The following is a 22809-nucleotide window of genomic DNA, read 5'->3' as shown; positions in this document are numbered from 1 at the left end:
CCTTCACTACCAAGCTGGTGTTATCAGCAAACAGAAATATTTTTCAATCACCTGTAATACTGGAAGGCATATCATTTATATAAATAAGAAACAGCAGTGGCCCTTGCACCGACCCTTGGGGAACGCCCCATTTAACAGTGCCCCATTGGGACTGAACATCACTACCACTCTCAATATTGTGGAGAATAACCTTCTGCTTTCTGTTCTTAAAGTAAGAGGTGAACCAATTGTAAGCTCCTCCCTTTACTCCATAATGGTCCAACCTCTGCAGTAATACTTTGTGGCCAACACAGTCAAAAGCCATCGTTAAATCAAAGAAAACACCTAATGTTTGCAGCCTTTCATTTAATCCATCCAAAACCTCACAGAGAAAAGAGACTATAGCATTTTCAGTTGTTAAACCATTTCTAAAACCAAACTGCACATTTGACAGCAAATTATGTGAATTTAAATGCTCCAGTAACCTTGTATATACAACCTTCTCGATAACTTTAGCAAACACTGATGGCATAGAAATAGGTCTATAATTGTCAACATTATCCCTGTCTCCCTTTTTATAAAGTGGCTTCACTACCGAATACTTTAATCGGTAAGGAAACCGACCACTCCTAAAGGAAAAGTTACAGATGTGGCTAGGTAGTGGGCTAACATACATGGGACAATACTTCAGTATTCTGCTAGATACCCCATCATATCCATGAGAGTTCTTGGTCTTTAGTGATTTAATTATTAACTCAATCTCCCTCTTGTCAGTATCATGGAGGAACATTTCAGGTAACAGTTTCGGAACACTTTTTTCTATGAGCGCTATATGATTCCCTGTTGGGACTAGGTTTCTATTTAGTTCACCTGCTATATTCAGAAAGTGGTTATTACATACTGTACATATATGCGACTTATCAGTAACACAGACATTCCCACTACACACTGATTCTATATCCTCGACCTGTCTCTGCAGACCAGACACTTCCTTTACGACTGACCATATGGTTTTAAGTTTATCCTGAGACTGAGCTATTCTATCTGCATACCACATACTTCTTGCCTTCCTAATAACTTTTTTAAGCACCTTACAATACTGTTTGTAATGGGCTGCTGCATTTAGATTGTGACTATTTCTAACGTTTTAATATAATTGCCACTTTGTTCTACAAGATATTCTTATCCCTCTAGTCAGCCACCCAGGCTGCCTGTTTGTGCTAGTACCCTGTTTTGAACATTCTAATGGAAAGCAACTTTCAAAGAGCACGAGAAAAGTCTTGAGGAAAGCATTATATTTATCGTTTACTGTATCAGCACTATAAACATCTTGCCACTCTTGTTCCTTGATAAGGTTTACAAAAGTCTCTACAGCAACTGGATCAGCTTTCCTAAAAAGTTGGTAACTATATTTAATATGTGTTGCAGCACAACAATCTTTTAGACTTAAAATTTGTGCATCATGATCTGAAAGGCCATTCACCTTTTTGCTAACAGAATGCCCTTCTAGTAAAGAGGAATGAACAAAAATATTGTTCATGTTGTTCTACTGTTCCCTTGCACACTCGTTGGAAAGAATATGGTTTGCATAAGATTATATGAATTAAGGAGGTCTACCAGCATCCTTTTCCTTGCACAATCACTTATACAATTACTTTTGAAGTCACCACATATAACTAACTTTTTGTATTTCCTATAAAGTGAACCAAGAACCTCTTCTAGCTTTAGCAAAAATGTTGTGAAATCAGAGTCTGGGGATCTACAAATAACAACAGTAAGAAGTTTAGCTCCACTAAATTTAACCATACCTGCACAACATTTCAGTGCAGTACTTTGAAACATCAAATGACTCAAATGGGATAACATTTCTCACATACATGGCTACTCCCCCACACCGCAAAGTGCTCCTAGAAAAGTTGCCAGCCAACATACCATTGTTGTAACCCAACGTGCTCTACAGATTGTCAGCATGTTGCCTTGGCCTGCTTAATCACCAGCTCTATGTCCAATCGAGCATATATGGGACATCATTGGACAACATCTCCAGCATCATCCACAACCAGCAATAACTGCCTCTGTACTGACCCACCAAATGCCACAGGCATGGAACTCTATCCCACAAATTGGCATGTGATGCCTGTGTAACACAAGGCACACACATTTGCATGTTCACACTCATTATTCTGGCAGATACACTGGTTATTAATGTCCCAGCATTTCACATTTGCAGTGGTGCTTATATTAATGTGGGATCTCTTAAATGTGATCTGGACAGATGTATTCCCAAAATTTCATTACTCTATATTAATTAATTTTTGCTGTTCTGATTTTTTTCCATTAGTATACATAATAAACAGAACTTATCCAAGGCACCTTTTCTAGCAGGTATAGAATCTTATTTTCAGTTGTTAACATACATTAATGATATGCTGTTGCTTAGATGTGACTGCAATAGGAGGAGGGTGTTCTCCCCTTCTACATAGTACATTGACCTTCAGACTTTGATATTGTGTTCCACATCATACTTATAAGAAAGCTGATTTCTTATTAATATTTTATGGGACACCATAACAAAGGCTTTTTCTTTATTCATTCTTAAAATTCGTTTTTTCATTTGTAACTAATTACCATTAACATATGTGAGTATAATCTGAATTTTCAGAAAAGAGAAAGGTTGGCCCTCAGTTTTAAATAATATAACACTAGAACTAATTTTGTGGTTAGTTCTATGTATGATTGATTTTCTAATTTATTTTGACTATTTCTAGTTAATATCTTTAACTATAGGGTGAAATCAGTAATTGTTTCGTAACTTAAATTCTATTCTTGACTTATAAAGAAATATAAATTCTACAATAATTGTAAGCATTTGGAGGAACAAGTAATTGTATTCTTTAAGGATCTATCTGGCTCTATTCAAAAACATGTTAGCAAAGCCAGTCCTTAATTAATTCCAAAGTAATTAACAGTTTTGTCAAAAGTATTGTTTACATGATGATATTGGTTAATTTCATGATTTAAACAAATAATTCAGCATAACTCCTGTAGCAGAAGAAACAGTTAAAAAGAACCAATCTTTTGATGTATTCAGTTAATTTAATGAGTTAAGTTTTAATTGTGATTTCTGAAAATTAAACATCAAACAATGTGTAGTTTCAATGCCTATTATTGTGAGGATATATATAAAGGCCCAATTTTTGGTCCCAAGGCAGTCAGTCCACAGCCAAGTTTCAGATGAGGAATCTGTATTGGTTAGATCAACAACAATGCATCATCTTAACTGTGAAATAAGTGTAGCACAATTAGATCGTGTGTTAATACTTCAAGAACTGTGAACTGATTGGTTAGGCTTTTACTGCTTGCAGATGTTCAACAGTAAACTATTGTAGCACTATATGTGTTTTTGCCCGCAACCTATTAACGAGACTTATCGAAAGCTAAACAATGGTGCACTGGCCATATAACTGTGTATTATTGGTTGGGGAGGGAGATGGGGGTTGTGAACAGTGAAAGTAAAGAACTGTGAAACACATATGTACACCTGTTGGCTACATTATTTACAGTAGTCAATGTTGATCTTCTAACCCCATTTTTCAACCAGCGGAGCAACACAGTATGTCAACACTGAGGACAACATATGAAGAAATAAAGCAGGCACACATTGCAAGTTGTATGTTATTTGTTAAAGTAATGTCAACTGATTTCACAATGGAGAATATAGATCTACTGCCATGCTGTTCTTGACAGATTAGAACATTATATTCAGACTATTGGTACATCTGCTGTTGCACACAGATCTCTGTCATTTTAGAATTTACTGATATGAGTGCAATGGGTCAGTAACAATCAGGTACATTGTGTTACCATTCTTATAAATATGATAGATTACCAATATTTTAAGGCATTCTGGGTATACAAGTTACCTTAATATTTTGTTTAGTATTTTTTATATGTTTTGTTAATTGTTCGATATTGCTTCACTGATCTATCTACAAGTTACATTTCATGTAAAGTTGCTGTGTTCTTTATTGTATAATGGCAGAAGTGTTGCTTGTGCCTTACTTACATCTTCCTTGATATCTATTTCTAAGATAGGTATGGCAAGGAATGTATTTAACATATCAAGAGGAAATGAAATACTCCAATCCTTCTTTTGACAATTTGCTTCTGTTTTGATGATTTTCCCTGCTGTTTCACATTTATTCAAGGAGTTAAGAATACATCCACCATTACTCTTGCATTTTGATGATTTGATTGCAGATTGTCACGATTTTTCATGATCATGTATTTATACTAATCTACTTTACTGTGATGTGAACTATCATAATGCAAGAGCATCGATATTCTTGTATTATTTAGTTGTTGTATGTACCAATGTGCCACAATAATGTGGAGCATACCTCTTTATTGGTTAGCAGTTTCATATATCAGCTGTGCTACGGGGCCCCCAAATGGAAGTCTGCAATATATATAGGCATTCTTATAGACGTTCCCACTTTTACTAAGACAGATCTAGTCTGTATGACAAGGTATGCTTTTTTGATAAAGACTTGTATTTCATACTAGTCTGATGCCTTTTGATATATTGCGTAAGTTTTTGTACTTGAAAATGGCCTAAGGCTAAACTATGAATCATAGAACAATATAATAAAAATTGTTAAAGTCAAATAGCAGAAGCATCATTCAAAAACTTTAGCGTGACTATGGCTCCAGCAAAAATAAAATCTGTCAACTGTTGAAGAATTTGGGCAAAATGTGAAGTTGGTGAGAAATTTATGTTATGTGAGCATTATTAACTGAAAAATAAGTGAGAATGGGGAATATGAAACTAGGGGTCGAAATTGTTGGCCAGTACTTATCTTTAGGAGACAAATCACATAGTACTCTTGACAGACACATACAGAACTACACAACACTATCCTAGCTTACAGAGCTGTTACTTTCCTGAGGACAGAGGGATAGATTGGGGAACATTAAAATTCAGACTCCAGGGTGAGATGGAGCCCTCTTTTGTGAATATGCGGGAAGAGTTCACTGAAACCAACTGGTGATGGGTTGCTGAGAATCAGGTAGGCCACCACTCAACAGCCAGTACAATTGACGAGCCCTTGTATAGGGTTGAAGCAGGATAGAATAATATACTCATATCTGCCATACAACCTCAGTTGGAATCAGTACCCATGTAGGTTAGAGCTATTGTTATTGCAAGAGTTAGTGGCTCTTTATGCTAAATATTGCACCTAAAAATGTAATATTGCATTGACACAATAAGTAAAATTTGGTTATTTGATATTCCCCTGGTGTTGCAGTTTTAATGATCAGCAGAAATCAAAACATTGAACAATATACACCTTGGAAAAACTGTAGGAATCATAATGGAAGCAATTTTTTAATACGTGGACTCATTGTAGGGAATCTAGTCTCTTCATTGAGTTACTTCTAATACAAATCATTTTTAATTATTACTTCCAACCTGGTAAGGTTTGAAAATAGTGCAAGTGTCATTGATTGTAACTGAGGAATGCAAATAAATTTCAGTAATGAGCTGTGATGTGCTTAAACATCTCAGAATAATCTTACCATCTAGCACAATGTATGTTTCAGGACCGTGTAACTTTCTTTATGACTATATGGGTACCAACTCTGGAACCAGAACATGAAGGTGCTTTTCTGGCAGAGGAACCACAGATATTAATGGCAGAGGGACGTTATAACTATGTACCTTATCTGGCAGGCATAACAAGTTATGAACTGCTGGCTAGGACACAAGGTATATCATATAAGATATGTAATATTCTTTTAAGTAATTAAACTTTGTTTTTATTAATAAGTGTTCACAGAACACTCTGGTCTCATAATTACATAACAAATAAAATTAAGCATTGTTATTGTAAAGAAATTTCCAAACTTTCCAAAATAATCCTAAAAAATGCTTTAAAAGCTTTGTGAAAATTAATGAAAATTCTTCAGTGCCACATGAGCTCTCTTTATTTGGCAATCAAAAAGGTTACACATCATTATAAGTGCATCTTCAGGTGACAATAACTTTACATTTCATAAGACGAAGGAGAATGTACAATGAAAGGCAAAAGGTTTGCCCAGCCCAAATAATTTAGAGTCCAAGAACAGAGCATTGTGCATGCCCTAGTTCATAAGTGCCAGTGTTCACAACTATAGTGGTCTGTGGAGCTTCAGCTTGGTGTTAACATCATCAAATAGGAGGAGTATAATAGTTAGAACAGACTATATGTCAAGATTCATTGCAGTTTAACACATCGTATCATTTTTTTTGAAAATCATTATTCGATCATGCAGAAATACTTGATATATAAGAACTCCATATTGGTGGTATTACTACAATGATGATCATTTCATGTGTGGTTCAATGGCTGATGGATAGGCTGATGCTATACAAACATAAATGGTGGGTGTTCGATTACGTAACTGTTCTAACCAGATGCAATTGTCATTTTCTTTTTCTAATACTTGTGCAATTAATATTTTAAAGTTTAATTCATGACAAACTGTGCAGTTGTAGGCTTTTCTAGGTTTTACATTATTTCAAAAGATTCCATTTTATAATAGCCTAATAGTTAAACAACCAGAAAAATGGCCATAGTAAAAATATTGAAAATGGATGTATTTATTTGTAATTACTTCGACCATCACCTGGTGTCTCTATAGTTTTCAGCTAAGAGAAATGTATCAGCTGATTGGCATGTTTTATCAAGTCTTTATGCGCAATTTACATGAGCAGGTGGATCTGCCTTCCAATATCTCTTATTTCTAGTTTAATATTCCTTCTTCAACTACAATAGTCCTATTCATCTACTAGGCTAAAAATAAGAGAAAATCAGTAGCTCCTTGGTAGGTTGTCAGCTTACTGTACTGGCAGCTGTAGTATATGTCAGTTCGAATCTCACTGCAGCATTTTCCTTTTTAGTGCATCACAAATGGGTGTGCTTTATTTACTTTTTGTTATTAAATTATATTTTCTATTTTTTTCTTTTTTAAATATTCCCTTCGGTAAATGACTAATGTTGGTTTGTGAATTTGATGCCTAAAAATAATCTTCCTTGGAAGGTAATACTTCTGACCTCCAGTAACAATAAAAATAATCATCCTCAGAGGGTGATATTCATCTGACCTCCAATAAAAATAAAAATTATCTTCCTTGAAAGGTGATATTCATACGATCTCCTATAAAAATACAAATGACCTTCTTTAAAGAGTGATATTCATCTGACCTCCCATAAAAATACAAATACTATAATAGCAAGTAGGTTCTATTTTGAAATAAATATTGTTGGCCTAATAACTGCATAGACCCTTTATAGAAAAATGAAATAAAACAAAATGAAGAGTAGGCTATGGATAGCTTCAGTATTTTGTCCATAAGCCATTGGCATCAAGAAGAGCTTGGCTTCTTTGAGACAGAGAATTTACAAATCCATGGAGAAACTCCTCATCCACAGCAACTATCTCCCATGAAGAATGAACCAAATCCCATAGAACATTCACGATTCCTGGAGGGGAGGCCAATTGTCCTGCAAAGTCTTCTTAAGTTGAACCCATATATGCTGTATGGGACTGAGATCAGGTGACTTTGGACGTCATGGAAAGCACTGAATAATATTCTCCCTTCTTTGAAACCAGTTCTGAATACTAATGCTAGTGTGTGATGGATGATTATCATGTTGGTAAGTGGCAATATACTGAAAATAATAGTTGTTACTCATCATATAGCGGAGGTGCTCAGTCACAGAAAGGCACAACATAAAGACTGTTGGAAAGTTAGCTTTTGTCCAACAAGCCCTTTGTAAAAAATAGACAACATACACATGCATAAACACAAATGCACACAAACACAACTCACACACACATGACCACTGTCTCTGGCAGCTGGAACCAGTCTGTTGGTCAAAATCTAGCTTTTCAACAGTCTTTTTGTTGTACCTTTCTGTAACTCATCATCTCCACTGTATGGTGAGTAGCAAGAATCCTTTTCATTATATTGTTATATTCTATGCTGGATTTTCCAATGTTAGTAAATGAGACATCTTTTGGGGTACCAAAGTCAAGCTCCAAGAAAATGTTCAAGCATGCTGAATTGAACTTAATGTGGATAAATTCTGAAGTTCCTACACCTATATAAGACATCCAGGTCCAACATTTTACATTTATGTGTCCACTTCTACTGTATGTGGGAACAAAGTGTGTGTCATATTGTTGTCCATCTGTGTGGTAAACAAGAGCAAGACCTCTGCTTGTGGACACAATTGCACGATCATCAGTGAAAATGACTTTCCTATCCATGGCTTGTTCATCAGACATTGTTTCTGTGATAAGAGCAAGACAGAATCTGATTCCATGGCCCTTCAGTCTTCTGAGAACAGTTCTTGATGAGCCCAGGAAATGTTAAGCTTTCCTTAGCTCCTGGATGATTGCCAAAGGAGCATTCTGGGCCACCCTCACAAATTCTTCATCTTTCCTCCATGTAGAGACATATGGTCTTCCAGGTATTGGGCATCTTACTACCTCATCATCATCTCTAAATCGTTTAACACATCCTCTTGCTGGGGTAGAATCAACACCATAATGATGTCCTGCCTCAGATGCACTAACAGCATTTCAAAGAGAGGAATTATTCAGTCTTGAACATTCACATCAGTCATTTTGAAGCAGACCTTTGATGTATGCCAGTCAGCTTATATATTTCTCTTAGCTGAAAACTATAGAGATGTCAGGTGGTGGTCGAAGTAATTACAAATAAATATAATCATTTTCAATATTTTTACAATGACCATTTTTCCATTTGTTTAAAGTATAGACTATTATAAAATGTAATCTTTTGAAATAATGTGGAACCTAGAAAAGCCTAAAATTGTGCAATTTCTCATGAATTAAGGTTTAAAATATTACTTGCGCAGCTATAAGTAAAAGAAGATAACAACTGAATCCAGTTAGATTCAAACACTCACCCTTTATGTTCGTAAACCACCAGCCTATCCAGTCAATCACTGAAACAGATGTGAAATGCTTGTCATTGTAGTAATTCTACCAATGTGGAATTCTTATATTTCAACCATTGCTATGTCCTTGAATAATGATTTTCAAAAGAAATGATATTATTTGTAAATTGCAATGAATCTTTGCATATACTGTATCCAAACTATTATATTGATTCTATTTGATCATGTAAACACCAGGCTGAAACTCCACATACCACTAAAGTTGTGAACACTGGCACTTCTGAACTTGGGCATGCACAATGCTCTGTCCTTGGACTCTAAATTATTCAGGCCAGACAATCTTTTTGCTTCTCATTGTACAATGTCCCAACATTCAAGTAGTAAACCAATTAACTGCATAACCTATAAAAAGTTGATCACTGAATGACTAAGCTTGGAATTTATATATCGTAAGGTGCAAGTTGAAAGTGTCAAAACTCATGCTCTAGTAAAATACCAAAGCTGTGTCATAATAGACTCAAGGTCTAAAAAGTTCACCCCTTATTAAATTTAGTCCTAAAACACAGTTCTCATTAAAAGAGGAGAGCAGTTAGCATGTGCCAGATCTCCACCATGAGGCTAAAACTGTAGTTCAAATAGATCACCAATAAAAGTTTGGTAAGATAGAGGGGAATCAGCTATGAAAGCACAAAATTGCCATCCAGTGATAGGTTCTTACTCCCGGTTAATAGAAGTCCATCTTGTATGGATCCATTAGAGTGGTCTGTTTTAACAGTCACACTGTAGAAGAAGTCACTGAAAGGTACTAATATAAATAAAAAATTAAGATTATTTATTCTTTCATGCCCCATTTTTTCATCTTTATCAAGTGACCAACTCTTCTATTCTACTAATTTTCAGTGAATGTAAAATCAACTATATCTCATAGATTGGGTACATGACAATTCCTATTGTAGAACTCCTGAACTGCACATCATCTCTGACTTAAGAGATTTTAGCACTGCCTGAAGTCTCTGTGTACTACACTCAGAATTTCTCAGCATTATGATGTGGAATTAAAAGGGGTAGATACGTTAATGGGGAATTAAAAAGCTGCTGTAGACATGAAAGTTAATTAGAAGTTCATCTGCAACTGTACAATTATTAACATACATGTATTTACATTAATTAAGTGTCAGACATTCAAGGACAGCAAAGCTACTCTGGGCCTGAATTATCACTCTTATAATGCAGCCAGCCTCAGTGAGCAATAGTGCTGTAGTCATCACTGAATGCTTTCTGAGCTTGCTTTGATTTGTGTTGTGTGTTACTTCTTAATTTCTTTTCTTATTTTGAATGAGTGAAGAGAGTTATCATGGTACATCATAGGATTTGAGCAAGACTCTTACAATACAATAATGAATTGGGAGGCCCTGTGACCATGTGTCACCTCTGCTTTCACAGAAAAATGCAACATGTTTGTAGGCTGCTGGCCCTGTGAGAGGAGGCAGTGTTTGTTTCCCCCAACATTCCTCTCCCTTCAGGAAGTCTAAAAGTTATTTGTTGACACACACACACACACACACACACACACACACACACACACACACACACACAATTCCATGATACAGTGACTGCACTATATTTACTGCAGAACTGTTGTAAAAAATAGTCAATATTTTCCAAAGCGCAGTGATGTGCTTCCCGTCACTTTAGGGAATAATAATAATGTGTTTCATTACTGTGTTTCAATTATAAAAATGGCACATTTTATACTTGTACAGTGAATGCAGCTTCATCTCATCTCACACTCTTCAGTTGTGGCAGTTTAAATATGCACAAGAATAATCATCTTATGTGAAAACATTTATTAATGTACAAGTTACTTGCATAAACTACATACTGGTTTCACAAGTCATTTATTGTTTTAGGAATCTATACCTCAGTCAGTAAAATTGGAAACTTATGGACTCACTGTGTTCTCTGTTTGTCTGTCCAGCTGTTATAAACCCTTTTTCTCGGAAACTGATAGACATATCAAGTTGAAATTTGTCACTCACTTAAGTCTAGGATCCCTTAGCAGTGTAATAAATTTAAGGTTCTAAGTTGATTCAATTGATAGATATGGCCATTTTTGTCACATATTCGGATACTTCAAACTCACTCTACATAATCCATAAGGTAGTTCTCATTGGCTTAGAATCGTGAAATTTGGCAAGAAACTAAATTTCACAGTACTGATAAGGGCAAAAATCTGGAAATTGTTAACTTTTAATTATATCAAATGATAAAAATATTTTTTTCAATTGTTATCTGTTTGTCTGTCCATCAGTTAAGACCTTTTTGCCTCAGTAGTTATAATAACAAGATTCAAAATGGTGTTGGGTGCAGTAGTTATTAGAAGATGAGGAGGCTTCCATAGATAGGGTAGTATGGAGGGCTGCATCAAAACAGTCTTTGGGCTGAAATCCACAATAATAATAACAACAACAATAGCAAATGTGACATTACACCAAAAATTTTAACTTAAAACTTAATATTAAAACATTCTGGAAAGTCTTGGAATTCCCAGGATTGATGTCTTTCCAGTATTGATATGAATAACAGCCAAAAGTCACTGAGATTGTACAAAGCCCTCAGAGCATCAGGCTTACTCATTCTTGCCAAATATTAAATAAAACTCCAAAAAGATATGTATTAATCTCATTTTTTTGTTGAACAACTACTGCTGAATATATGTTCCAATAAAAAAAATTATCATTACAATAAACAAGTATGGAAACTGACACAAAGAGTGAGAAATGGTCAACAATGTGAAGACTGCCTACACTTTTTCATGTCAGACGATATGGAAACATCATATTTGGTAGAGATGTGGTTAGCCTGTTATATTGCAGCAGTTGCATCACTCCACAAATTTGGAAAAAGAGAATCCCATCTTAAAGATGATCTGTCAGCAGCTCAGACAGAAATAAAACTGCTGGGAGCTGTAGTTGGCAGCTATAAAGTTAATGTAGATAATTGAAATATGGTAAAATCTGCCAGATCAAGCAAGAGGTTCAAGAGACACTGCAGGTTTACTAGCTTCTATGTCTACATCTATACTCTGCAAACCAATGTGATATGCATGGCAGGAGGTACATACTACTGTACCAGTTATTAGAGATTTTTCTGTTCCATTCATGTATGGGACACAGAAAGAATGATTGTTTAAATGCCTCCATGTGTGCTACAGTTAATCCCTATGGAAGTGATACATAGGGGGTTGTAGTACATTCCAAGAGTCATTATTTAAAGCTGTTTCTTGAAACTTTGTATGTAGGCTTTCTTGCAATAATTTATGTTATCTTCGAGAATGTGTTAGTTCAACATCTCTACAACACTCTCCTGTGGGACAAAAACACCTATGACCATTAATGTTTCCTTTCTCTGTACATCTTCAGTATCACTTGTTAGTTCTGTTATGGGTCTCACAGACATGAGTAATATTTTAGGATGGTTCTGTGAGTGATTTGTACACAGTCTCCTTTGTTAACTGATTGCATTTCATTAGTATTCTACCAATAAACAGAAGTCTGCCATCTGCTTTACCCACAATTGAGCCTATGTGATCATTTGATTTCATATCCTTATGAAGTGTTACATGAAGGCACCTGTATGTGTTTACTGATTCCAGCTGTAACTCATTAATACTATAGTCATAGTTTTTCATTTTGTGAAGTGAACAGTTTTATATTTTTGAACATAAAAGCAATTTTCCAATATTTTACCACTGTCAAACCTTACTAATATCTAAATGAATGTTTAGAGGTTTTTTCAGGCAGTATTTCATTGTAGATACCTGCATCACCTCTAGAAAGTTTGAGGCTACTATTAGCATTGTCTGCAAGTTCATTAATATGCAACATTAACAGCAAGAGTCCCAGCACACTTTCCTGGGGCATATCAAAAGTTGATCCTACATACGTCTATAATTCTTCATCCAAGATGATTTTCTGTACTCTCCTTACCGAAAGATTCTCAGTACAGTCACAAATTTTTCTTGATACCCCATACGACCATACTTTTGATAATTAGTATAGATGTGGTACCAAACCAGATGCTTTTCAGAAATCAAGAGATACTATATCTCCCTGACTGCCTTGACCCAAAGTCTCTATAACGGCATGTCACTTGAGAAAAGTGTGGGTTGAGCTTCATCCTAGATTTCTCCAATGGCTTTGCTGCTCTGGAAACTGTAGACAAAAATTTCCATATGAACCACACAGTTCAGGAACACAATGACAAGACAGGGAGCTTTTTCTAAGAGATTACTTCCATGATCAATTTCCAGAACTATTTGTTGTAACCAGAACAATTTGTATCCAACAGCTGAGATGTCCAATATTTTCATTGGACCTACTTGAGGGCAAAGTCTTCCAAAAGAGAAAGCAGCTAAATAATTATAGACTCAGTTGCATTAATAAATGATGAGACAAAGAAGTGGACTCTTGGACAGTACAAAGGATAAAAATTGTAACGCATTTGGACTTTCTATCAAAACATTAGACTCTAATTAAATAAGAAAAATGAGCTTCTCATGTAAATGCAAGACAATGTAATGTTATTTCTGCAGATATGCTCTACAAAACAGAAAACCATTTGAACGTCACAGATGAAGAACAGATGCTCCTAGATTTATACAAGTTGAAATCACTTTACAGTAGGTAGAGAAGTGGCTATAAACTCAAAAACATGGAATAAGGTCCTACATAGACATTATTAAAATATTTCTATATCCTTGAAATAATTTTGGTACTCATATAATACTTCCCAGTTAAATCACTTTATATTTTCAACTTTCACAGGTAATAACTTCTGCAAGATAATTTATTTCTTACACATTAGTCTCATTTACACATATTCAAATAGCATACATGTGTCTTGTTTCACTCCTAGCCAAGACAAGAAGTAATTCAAAGGTCTCTAGTCTCAAGCAAGTCTAGTAAATGAATGTGCATAGCAATCTATCACCGGTTCAATAGTCTTTTTTACAATCACCACAGACACTAACACATCAAAGAATACAACATAATTATTCCTTGAGTTCTCCTCCCATCTTCTGTGATGCTGGCGGCAAACACTTGTCGTCGTCAGTGACTCACCCCTCTTACAGTCTTCCTGTAACAAACTTCCAACTTGCACATAGAAACAAGTGGATCGGTAGAAATGTTGTCACTCTCCCATACTTGTACCTAAAATATTGGATGTTTGAGATGGTTGAAGGCTGAGAGTTTCTAGAATTTACACCAAAATTCTTGAGGCCCTACATATCCCTTCCCTTAGCTCAAACACATAATATTTTATACATATTCATTATGTACAATAATATTACACAAGGTGATAATTTTTTATCTTTTAACAGTACCTCTCTTTTTTACTAATAACCTTGCAGATTTTACCACAATTACAAAATGTGAACCTTTCAATCCACGTTGTGAGTTAGCTCTTTTCAATTTAAAAAAAAAAAAAAAAAAAAAAAAAAAAAAAAAAAAAAAAAAAAACACCTTTGTTTTCTATTCTTCTTCCAATCATGAATTCCTACTAGTGCACATAACTCATGAATACTATGCTACTTTGTTCTTACTTTCAAAACTATTTTTCCTAAGCATGTACTTATTCATTACTTATTGTAATGTGGAAGAACTTTGGGTATTGATGCATAGAATTCAAACTTACCAGACTCATCCCTTTAAATGTGTGGTTTCTGTCACAATACTGCAGTTTTCCCTTTAGAAGCAGTAACTATATTTTACATGGGTTGATCCTAGGAGTACCCTTTCTCCTTCCATTTTGGTAGGTACTCGCCTTTCTTGTTCCTATTCTCCTATGGTACAGGCCAATCCCCTTCTTAGTGCCCCTATCCATGCAGTATAGGTCAGCCTTTCATAGGTCTGCCTATCCGCCCTTTTTCTTATCCAATGAATGTCGAGTGCACCCTTGGTATCGTTCTTGAGTAGGCTTCCTAGTTCATCACCCTAGCATACACCTTTATGAATACTATTCTTAAATATTCTCTGGTAAAATTAGAAAGCTACTTTATTCTTCTTTTCCACTTTCTAATACTTCATCTAATACCCAGAGTCCTCTTTCACTCCTCACTTTCACCATATAAACAGATATCATGCCCACACATAGTAGATGCTATGTCTACCTGTATTCACCAACCCCCAGTAGATATTATGCATTTTCTCAAAGTACTAGAATGGCACATGTAAATATATTTTTGAGAGCAACAAAAAATAATGATGCAGAACCATCACATATCAACACTGTAATAAGATTAGATTAGATTAATACTTGTTCCATAGATCATGAATACGACACTTCGTAATGATGTGGAACGTGTCAGGTTAATAAAAGATGTCTGTACAAGAAATTACATTACACAAAATATTGCATGACACTAATGATTAAGTTTTTTTTGTTTTTTTTTACTTAGTTTATATCTAAAAATTCAGCCAATGAGTAGAAGGAGTTGTCATCTAGAAATTCTTTTAATTTATTTTTAAATGTTAGTTGGCTATCTGTCAGGCTTTTGATGCTGTTTGGTAGGTGCCCAAAGACTTTTGTGGCAGCATAATTTACCCCTTTCTGTGCCAAAGTCAGATTTAACCCTGCATAGTGAAGATCATCCTTTCTCCTGGTGTTATAGGTAAGCACACTGCTATTACTTTTGAATTGGGTTGGATTATTATCAACAAATTTCATAAGGGAATATATATACTGTGAGGATCCCTAGATCCTTAAATAGATGTCTGCAGGATGACCGTGGGTGGGCTCCAGCAATTATTCTGATTACACGTTTTTGTGCAATGAATACTTTTCTACTCAACGATGAATTACCCCAGAATATGATGCCATACGAAAGCAGTGAATGAAAGTAGGCATAGTAAGCTAATTTACTGAGATTCTTATCACCAAAATTTGCATTAACCCTAATAGCATACGTAGCTGAACTCAGACGTTTCAGCAGACCATCAATGTGTTGCTTCCAGTTTAACCTCTCATCAATGGACACACCCAAAAATTTTGAAAATTCTACCTTAGCTACAGACTTCTGTTCAAATTCTATATTTATTACTGGAGTTGTGCCATTTACTGTACGGAACTGTATATACTGTGTTTTATCAAAATTTAAAGAGAGTCCGTTTGCTGAGAACCACTTAATAATTTTGTGAAAAACATCATTTACAATTACATCACTTAGTTATTGGTTTTTGGATGTTATTACTATACTTGTATCATCAGCAAAAAGAACTAACTTTGCATCTTCATCAATGTGGAATGGTAAGTCATTGATGTATATCAAGAAGAGTAAAGGACCTAAGACCGAACCCTGTGGGACCCTGTGCTTGATAGCACCCCAGTTTGAGGAATCAGCTGTTGTTTTAACATTACACGAACCACTTATTTCAACTTTCTGCATTCTTCCAGTATGAATTAAACCATTTGTGCACTGCCCCACTCAAACCATAATGATTTAGCTTATCTAAAAGAATTCCATGATTTACACAATCAAAGGCCTTTGAGAGATCACAAAAAATACCAATGGGTGATGTCCGGTTATTCAGAGCATTTAATATTTGATCAGTGAAAGCATATATAGCATTTTCTGTTGAAAAGCCTTTCTGAAAACCAAACTGACATTTTGTTAGTACTTCATTTTTACAAATAAGGGAGGCTACTCTTAAATACATTACTTCCTCAAAAATTTTTGATAGAGCTGTCAGAAGAGAGATTGGGCGGTAGTTGTTGACATCCGACGTATCCCCCTTTTTATGCAATGGTTTTACAATGGCATATTTCAGTCTATCAGGGAAAACACCCTGCTCCAAAGAGCTATTACATACGTGGCTGAGAATCCTACTTATCTGTGGGGAACAAGCTTTAAGTACTTTGCTGGAAATGCCATCAATTCGTAAGAGCTTTTACTTTTCAGTGAGTTTATTATTTTACTGATTTCAGAGGGAGAGGTTGGTGGAATTACAGTTGTTTCAAACTGCGCAGGTATGGCCTCTTCAATTAATAGCCTTGCCTCTCCTAGTGAAGATCTAGATCCTATTTTCTCCACAACATTTAAAAAATGATTATTCAAAATATTTTCAATTTGTGATTGTTTGTTAGTGCACTTGTCATTCAGTTTTATTGCACTAAAGTCTTCCTGTGCTCTTGGTTGCCCTGTTTCCCTTTCAATAATATTCCAAATTGCTTTAATTTTATTATCAGAGTTACTGATCTCAGACATGATACACATGCTTCTGGACTTTTTAATAACTTTTCTTAGTACCGCACAATAGTTTTTATAATATTGAACAATTTCGGGGTCAGTACTCCTTCTTGCTGTTAGATACAGTTCTCTTTTACGGTTGCAAGATATTCTTATTCCTTTAGTTAGCCAATGTTTTTTATATGTTTTCTTGGAATTATGTTTAACTATTTTCTTGGGAAAACAATTTTCAAATACCGTTAAAAATGTATTGTGAAATAAGTTATATTTCAAGTTTGCATCGGGTTCCTTATACACTTCATCCCAGTCTAGCTGCTGTAGGCTTTCCCTAAAGTTTGCAATATTTATATTGTTAATTGAACGCACTGCTTTGAAAGTCTGATTTATTATACTGCATGGAGCTATGTCATGTACTGTAACAAGCTGTACACTATGATCTGAAAGACCATTCTCAACAGGATAAGCATTTATGTCCTTAAACTTATCTTGGTCTATAAAAAAGTTATCTATCAATGTACTGCTGTTCTTTGCTATCCGAGTAGGTAAATCAATGATGGAGCTCAAATTGAAAGAACTGAGTAATACTACCAGGTCATTCTTCCTGTTACATTCTTTCAGGGAATCAACATTGCCCAAAAATGATATTTTGCTTCCCCCTGTCTGACAGATAGCACAACAAAGCATCCAAGTTTTCTAGAAATAGCTGGAAATTCCCTGAGGGGGACCTATACACTGTTACAATTATGAAAGTGCCATCATTTAGTTTAAGTTCAGTGGCACATGCTTCCATATGTTGCTCTACACAAAATTTTTTAGTTTCTAAATTTTTTGCACTGTGGAAGCTTTTGACATATATGGCAACTCCTCCTCTCCTCATATTATCTCTACTTACATGTGCAGCTAATTTGTACCCATTGATGCTAACCTTTTGCATATCAGTGACAATGTGATGCTCAGACAGGCATAGTACATCTATTACATTTTCAGTTTCTATATCTTCTAAGCAAAGCAGAAGCTCATCAATTTTATTCTTCAATCCCCCAATATTTTGATGAAATATACTAACAGTATTTTTCACTTTACTTTTGTGACTATCTTGAACTTTGTTTAACATCTTTAGTACTTTTATTCTTCAATCCCCCAATATTTTGATGAAATATACTATCATCAACTCGGATGTATGTGACAAAAAGATAATGATGCAGAACCATTACACATCAACAATGTAATATGTGCATCGCCTCAGATGAACATATATCTTTATTCTCCAAATCCCTTGGCAGTTCTGACATCACTTAAGGTTTCTAATTCGTAATTCTTCTGTTTGTGCTTAAGTATATCTTTGTTTGTATGAAGATGTGTGTTTGTGTATCCTGATACTTCAGCCTACTTATATGAAATAAATTGAAGGTTACTGGAAACCACGGAAAATAAGAAGGACTTCAGCGATAGAAGTATACGCGTATGGAAAGAGGGAAAGGTAGACCAGTACTCACATGGGAAGCAAGAAAGGAAAAAGTAGAACTGGTGGCTAAGATCAAAGAAGAGGAAGGAGACAGCCCCAAAGACAGGAAAACCCTTCCCATCCCTTTTCCCCAGGATCACTACTTCGCTGGTACTTGAGTGAGAAGCCGAGGAGGTATGATGTTAAATGTTTCCTACAGAATGGTCATTCTCACCTTCACCTTTGAAGCCCTTGAAAACAAATCTTAGCAACCCCTACGGAATGGCGAATGGGGAAGAATCAGTTACACTTGGCTGCGAGGGTTGTCTGAAAAGTGGTGTGTGTGATTAGTGTTAGTCATGAAACTTCCTGGCAGATTAAAACTGTGTGCCCGACCGAGAGTCAAACTCGGGACCTTTGCCTTTCGCGGGCAAGTGCTCTACCATCTGAGCTTCCGAAGCGCGAGTCATGCTGGTAGAGCACTTGCCCGCGAGTGTTAGTCATGCTTGTACTTACACTACCCACACGTTCCAAAAGTGATACAAAGCCTCCCATTTACAATACATCTCACAAAAGGTATAAAATTATTCTACAAAAATAGAAAATTATACACTAAGATAACATAATTGTTTAATTATTCACTTTACATTATATTTCATACACATATAAAGTACTCCATTCAGTTAATGATGTCTGGGTATCACTTTGTTTGAATAGTACCATGACATTATCTTTATACTAGTATTATATTCTATTTGTTTCATTTCATGTCTAGAGATCACTATTTATCTGTGATTCTCTTCAACTGGTCCTAATCTTGTTGTCATATCCGGTTTCCTACATACTAAAATTATAGGATAGTTTAAAAATTCAAGAATAGATTACCAATAGTTTAAGAATTTAAGGGAATTCGATGGAGGAAAACTAAGTTTGAAGAAACACCGAAAACAACTAGGGATCCGATGGTCATCACTCCGCCTGTTAACACAGATGACAGAATGTTAACATCACTAGAGGATATACAACTTTATGTCGTTTACATTGTATTTTCATTTTCTGATCCTGTTAGGGGATCCACTAAAACTAAGGCTTTTGGATGTACCTCCGTTTGCACTCGGTAAGGCCCCTCATACTTTTGAAAAAAAAGGCAGGCCTCTGAAAATTCTGTTTTACTAAGACTAGGTCCTTAATGTTATACTTAGGTTTGACAGCCTTCTTGTTATATTTACTCACTCGTTGTGCTCTTTCGATCAAGTTCTTAGAAATTATTGTTTGATTAAGTTGGTGATCAACAGTAGGTTGTTCTGGCCAAGTAAAATATTTAATAAGGGGTTTTCCCACAAAGGGTTTACCTATTACTTCCAAAGGTGTTAATCCATTTGATAAATGTGGTAATTCATTTGAAATAAGTTCAAAGTCTTTAACTTTCATTGCCCATGACGTATGTTTTTCAAGGCAATATGTATGGCATAATTTCCCAATTTCTTTCATAACCCTTTCATTCAGGTTAGAAGACAGATTACAGTTGGAGATTAATGCCTGATGAATATCTTACCATGCTGAGAATTCTTTAAAGTTGTTACTAACAAATATTGGTCCATTATCGGAGAGGAATCATTTTTGTTTGCCCATCTCAAGAAAATATTGTTGCAGACAGTGTATCACTGTTGGTGTATTTGCTAGACAGACATACTTAGACCAACACTCTATGAGGATAAAAATGTACAAGACTCCTCCTTTCCCTTTCGAAATTGGTTTGAAGAAGTCGGCTGCTGTAAGATTGTGTAATGCCTTAAGGATGATTGGATACATTTCATATCTAACATGAGTGTTACTCTCGTTTACTTTCTGACAGGTTTCACAAGTACTAATTAAAGATGCTACCTTATGATCCAACGTTTTAAATTAATACAACTTGTTCATGTGGGCTATACACTTTTTTTTATTCCAAAGTGTCCATACCGTGTATGCATAAACACCACCGTCTCTCAAAAATAAATTTTGCCCTATAATTTTCCATTTCTCTGCTTGATTAGGAGGTAAAAATTTTCTATTACACATAGCATTCATTTATGCAAAGTAGGAATCATGATGGATATTGTCAGTTATTCTTTGAGCCATTTCTTGTACCCTGTTGTGTGGATATTCTATTGTTATAAAATTTATCTCAAAAATTAGATTGGGTCCTTCTGTAAGTTAGAGGTAATCTAGACAAAGTGTCAGGTACAATATTTTCAGAGCCTTTTACATACTGTATTTTAATGTCATATTCATGCAGAAACAACATCCACTGAATTAATCTACTATGTAAAATGTGCTACTCATTAAAAAAGATAGAGCTTGATGATCTGTATATACAGGGTGGTCTATTGATTGTGACTGGGCCAAATATCTCACGAAATAAGCGTCAAATGAAAAAACTACAAAGAGCGAAACTCATCTAGCTTGAAGGGGGAAGCCAGATGGCGTTATGGTTGGCCCGCTAGATGGTGCTGCCATAGGTCAAACGGATATCAACTGCATTTTTTAAAATAGGAACCCCCATTTTTATTACATATTCATGTAGTACATAAATAAATATGAATGTTTTAGTTGGGCCACTTTTTTCATTTTGTGATAGATGCCACTGTAATAGTCACAAACATATGGCTCACAATTTTAGACAAACAGTTGGTAACAGGTACGTTTTTTAAATTAAAATACAGAGCATAGGTACGTTTGAACATTTTTTTTTATTGTTCCAATGTGATACATGTACCTTTGTGAACTTATCATTTCTGAGAATGCATGCTGTTACAGTGTGATTACCTGTAAATACCACATGAATGCAATAAATGCTCAAAATGATGTCTGTCAACCTCAATGCATTTGGCAATATGTGTAACATCATTCGTCTGAACAGTGAACAGTTTGCCTTCGTAATGTTTGCACATGCATTGACAATGCACAGACGCATGTTGTCAGACATTGTTGGTGGATCATGGTAGCAAATATCCTTCAACCTCCCCCACAGAAAGAAATACAGGGACATCAGATCAGGTGAACGTGTGGGCCACGGTATGGTGCTTCGACAACCAATCCACCTGTCATGAAATATGCTATTCAATACCACTTCAACCACACATGAGCTATGTGTCGGACATCCATCATGTTGGAAGTACATTGCCATTCTGTCAAGCAGTGAAACATCTTGTAGTAACATCGATAGAACATTGTGTAAGAAATCAGCATACATTGAACCATTTAGACTGCCATCGATAAATTAAGGGGAACTATCCTTCCTCCCATAATGTCGCATCAAACAATAACCCACCAGGGTTGCTGATGTTCCACTTGTCACAGCCATCATGGATTTTCCGTTGCCCAATAGTGCATATTATGCCGGTTTACATTACCACTGTTGGTGAATGATGCTTCGTCGCTAAATAGAATGCATGCAAAAAATTTGTCATCATCCCATAATTTCTCCTGTGCCCAGTGGCAGAACTGTACATGATGTTCAAAGCCATTCCTGGTGCATAGAAATATGGTATGGGTGCTATCGATGTTGATGTATCATTCTCAACTCCGTCGTTTTTGAGATTCCCAATTCTTGTGAAATTTGTCTGCTACTGATGTGCAGATTATCCACGACAGCAGCTGAAACACCTACTTAGGTATCATCCATCATTTGTTGCAGGTCATGTTTGACATTTCACATGTGGCTGAACACTTCCTATTTCCTTAAATAACATAACTATCAGGAGAATGGTCTGGACACTTCGATGATGTCATCCAGGATATCGAGCAGCATACATAGCACATGCCTGTTGGGCATTTTGATCACAATAGCCATACATCAAAACTATATCGACCTTTTCCGCAATTGGTTAACGGTCCATTTTAACATGAGTAATGTATCACGAAGCAAATACCATCAGCACTGATAGAATGTTACATGATACCACGTACTTATACATTTGTGACTATTACAGCACCATCTATCACAAAGCAGAAAAAGTGTCCAACTAAAACATTCATATTTCTTTACATACTACACAAATACGTAATAAAAAATGGGGGTTCCTATTTTTAAAAAAATACAATTAATATCAGTTTGACCTATGACAGCACCATCTGGTGGGCCAACCATAGCGCCATCTGGTTTCCCCCTTCAAGCTAGATGA

General features: G+C 35.6%; 1 protein-coding gene across 1 annotated transcript in view; it reads left to right on the top strand.

The window, feature by feature from the left end:
• The window catches only part of LOC126327663 (esterase FE4-like), a 139963-nt gene that overhangs the window by 94242 nt on the left and 22912 nt on the right, over positions 1-22809 (top strand). The window contains exon 7 of the mRNA XM_049995906.1: positions 5584-5749. Coding sequence (XP_049851863.1) covers positions 5584-5749 — 166 coding nt within the window. The remainder of the gene's footprint in view (positions 1-5583; positions 5750-22809) is intronic.

Source organism: Schistocerca gregaria, chromosome 2 (genome assembly GCF_023897955.1).
Source record: "Schistocerca gregaria isolate iqSchGreg1 chromosome 2, iqSchGreg1.2, whole genome shotgun sequence".
Lineage (NCBI taxonomy): Eukaryota > Metazoa > Arthropoda > Insecta > Orthoptera > Acrididae > Schistocerca > Schistocerca gregaria.
The sequence above is the reverse complement of the archived record's forward strand: the minus strand, read 5'-3'. Positions and strand labels throughout refer to the sequence as shown.